Here is a 3,202-nt window from a genome sequence, read left to right on the forward strand (position 1 = left end):
TCTTTCTCTCTGTCTCTGTCTGTCTCTCCTCTCAGTCTCTCTGACTTTCTGTCTCTCTTTGTCTTTCTCTCCATCTCTCACTCTGTTTCCCTCTGTCCCTCTCACTCTGTCTCCCTCTGTCCCTCTGTCTCCCTCTGACCCTCTCTCTCTCTCTCTCTCACACACTCTGTCTCCCTCTCTCTCTCTCTATCTCTCTCTCACACTCTGTCTCTCTCTGGAGGATAGTGTGAACCTGTCACGTGTGATGTGAAAGAGTTGTTTACCTGGACAGGTGTGTAAGAAGCTGCTGCAGTCTATCAGAAATCATAAGCCATCGACTGTCTCTCTCTCCTTACATGCTCAAAACAAACACACACACACACACACACACACAAAGACGCACACGAATCTGAGCAATGGTAAAATGGCTCAGGTGAGGTGATACTTCTCTCTTTACTACTTCAGATGCCCCGCCTCACAGTGGGGCGTGTACAGTTTGGAGGAATCTCTCTCTCTCTCTGTGTTTGTGTGTGTGTGTGTGTACAGTAGTTTCAAAGGGAGGATGAAGCACAGGAAGTAGAGAGAGATAGAGTGTGTTTTGGGTTACAAGCTGGTGTTGACTGGCTGAAGTGGAACAGCTGCAAACACTAATTAGCATCCGCTCACAGAACTGCTACACAACAGCTACACTACTGTTACACTACTGCTACACAACAGCTACACAACAGCTACACTACTGTTACACTACTGCTACACAACAGCTACACTACTGTTACACTACTGTTACACTACTGCTACACAACAGCTACACTACTGTTACACTACTGTTACACAACAGCTACACTACTGTTACACTACAGCTACACAACAGCTACACTACAGCTACACTACTGTTACACTACTGCTACACAACAGCTACACTACTGTTACACTACTGCTACACTACTGTTACACTACTGTTACACTACAGCTACACTACTGTTACACAACAGCTACACAACAGCTACAATACAGCTACACTACTGTTACACTACAGCTACACTACAGCTACACTACAGCTACACAACAGCTACACTACAGCTACACTACTGTTACACTACAGCTACACTACTGTTACACTACAGCTACACTACTGCTACACTACTGTTACACTACAGCTACACTACTGTTACACTACAGCTACACTACTGCTACACTACAGCTACACTACTGCTACACTACTGTTACACTACAGCTACACTACTGTTACACTACAGCTACACTACTGTTACACTACAGCTACACTACTGTTACACTACAGCTACACTACAGCTACACTACAGCTACACTACTGTTACACTACAGCTACACTACAGCTACACTACTGTTACACTACAGCTACACTACTGTTACACTACAGCTACACTACTGTTACACTACAGCTACACTACTGTTACACTACAGCTACACTACTGTTACACTACAGCTACACTACTGCTACACTACTGTTACACTACTGTTACACTACTGCTACACAACAGCTACACTACTGTTACACTACAGCTACACAACAGCTACACTACTGTTACACTACAGCTACACTACTGTTACACTACTGCTACACAACAGCTACACTACTGTTACACTACAGCTACACTACTGTTACACTACTGTTACACTACAGCTACACTACTGTTACACTACTGCTACACAACAGCTACACTACTGTTACACTACAGCTACACTACTGTTACACTACTGCTATACTACTGTTACACTACAGCTATACTACTGTTACACTACAGCTATGCTACTGTTACACTACTGTTACACAACAGCTACACAACAGCTACACTACTGTTACACTACAGCTACACTACTGTTACACTACAGCTACACTACTGTTACACTACTGCTATACTACTGTTACACTACAGCTATACTACTGTTACACTACAGCTACACAACAGCTACACAACAGCTACACTACAGCTACACTACTGTTACACTACAGCTACACTACTGTTACACTACTGCTATACTACTGTTACACTACAGCTACACTACTGCTACACTACTGTTACACTACTGCTACACTACAGCTACACTACTGTTACACTACTGCTATACTACTGTTACACTACAGCTACACTACTGTTACACTACTGTTACACTACAGCTACACTACTGTTACACTACAGCTACACTACTGTTACACTACAGCTACACAACAGCTACACTACTGTTACACTACTGCTACACAACAGCTACACTACTGTTACACTACAGCTACACTACTGTTACACTACAGCTATACTACTGTTACACTACAGCTACACAACAGCTACACAACAGCTACACTACAGCTACACTACTGTTACACTACAGCTACACTACTGCTACACTACAGCTACACTACTGCTACACTACAGCTACACTACTGTTACACTACAGCTACAGCACTGCTACACTACTGCTACACTACTGTTACACTACAGCTACACTACTGCTACACTACTGTTACACTACAGCTACACTACTGCTACACTACTGTTACATACAGCTACAACACTGCTACACTATTGCTACACTACTGTTACACTACAGCTACACTACTACTACACTACTGTTACACTACAGCTACACTACTGCTACACTACTGTTACATACAGCTACAGCACTGCTACACTACAGCTACACTACTGTTACACTACAGCTACACTACTGTTACACTACAGCTACACTACAGCTACACTACTGTTACACTACAGCTACACTACTGTTACACTACAGCTACACAACAGCTACACTACTGTTACACTACTGCTACACTACAGCTACACTACAGCTACACTACTGCTACACTACTTTTACACTACAGCTACACTACTGCTACAGTACAGCTACACTACTGCTACACAACAGCTACAGCACTGCTACATTACTGCTACACTACTGTTACACTACTGTTACACTACAGCTACACTACTGTTACACTACTGCTATACTACGGTTACACTACAGCTATACTACTGTTACACTACAGCTATACTACAGCTACACTACAGCTACACTACTGTTACACTACAGCTACACTACTGCTACACTACAGCGACACTACTGCTACACTACAGCTACACTACTGTTACACTACAGCTACAGTACTGTTACACTACAGCGACACTACTGCTACACTACAGCTACACTACTGTTACACTACTGCTACACTACTGTTACACTACAG

General features: G+C 43.0%; 1 protein-coding gene across 1 annotated transcript in view; it reads left to right on the forward strand.

The window, feature by feature from the left end:
• Positions 1-403: 403 nt before the first annotated feature.
• The window catches only part of LOC131342868 (AMP deaminase 2-like), a 20,967-nt gene continuing 18,168 nt past the window's right edge, over positions 404-3,202 (forward strand). Inside the window, exon 1 of the mRNA XM_058374126.1 lies at positions 404-412. Coding sequence (XP_058230109.1) covers positions 404-412 — 9 coding nt within the window. The remainder of the gene's footprint in view (positions 413-3,202) is intronic.

This window comes from Hemibagrus wyckioides, linkage group LG21 (genome assembly GCF_019097595.1).
Source record: "Hemibagrus wyckioides isolate EC202008001 linkage group LG21, SWU_Hwy_1.0, whole genome shotgun sequence".
NCBI classification, from domain to species: domain Eukaryota; kingdom Metazoa; phylum Chordata; class Actinopteri; order Siluriformes; family Bagridae; genus Hemibagrus; species Hemibagrus wyckioides.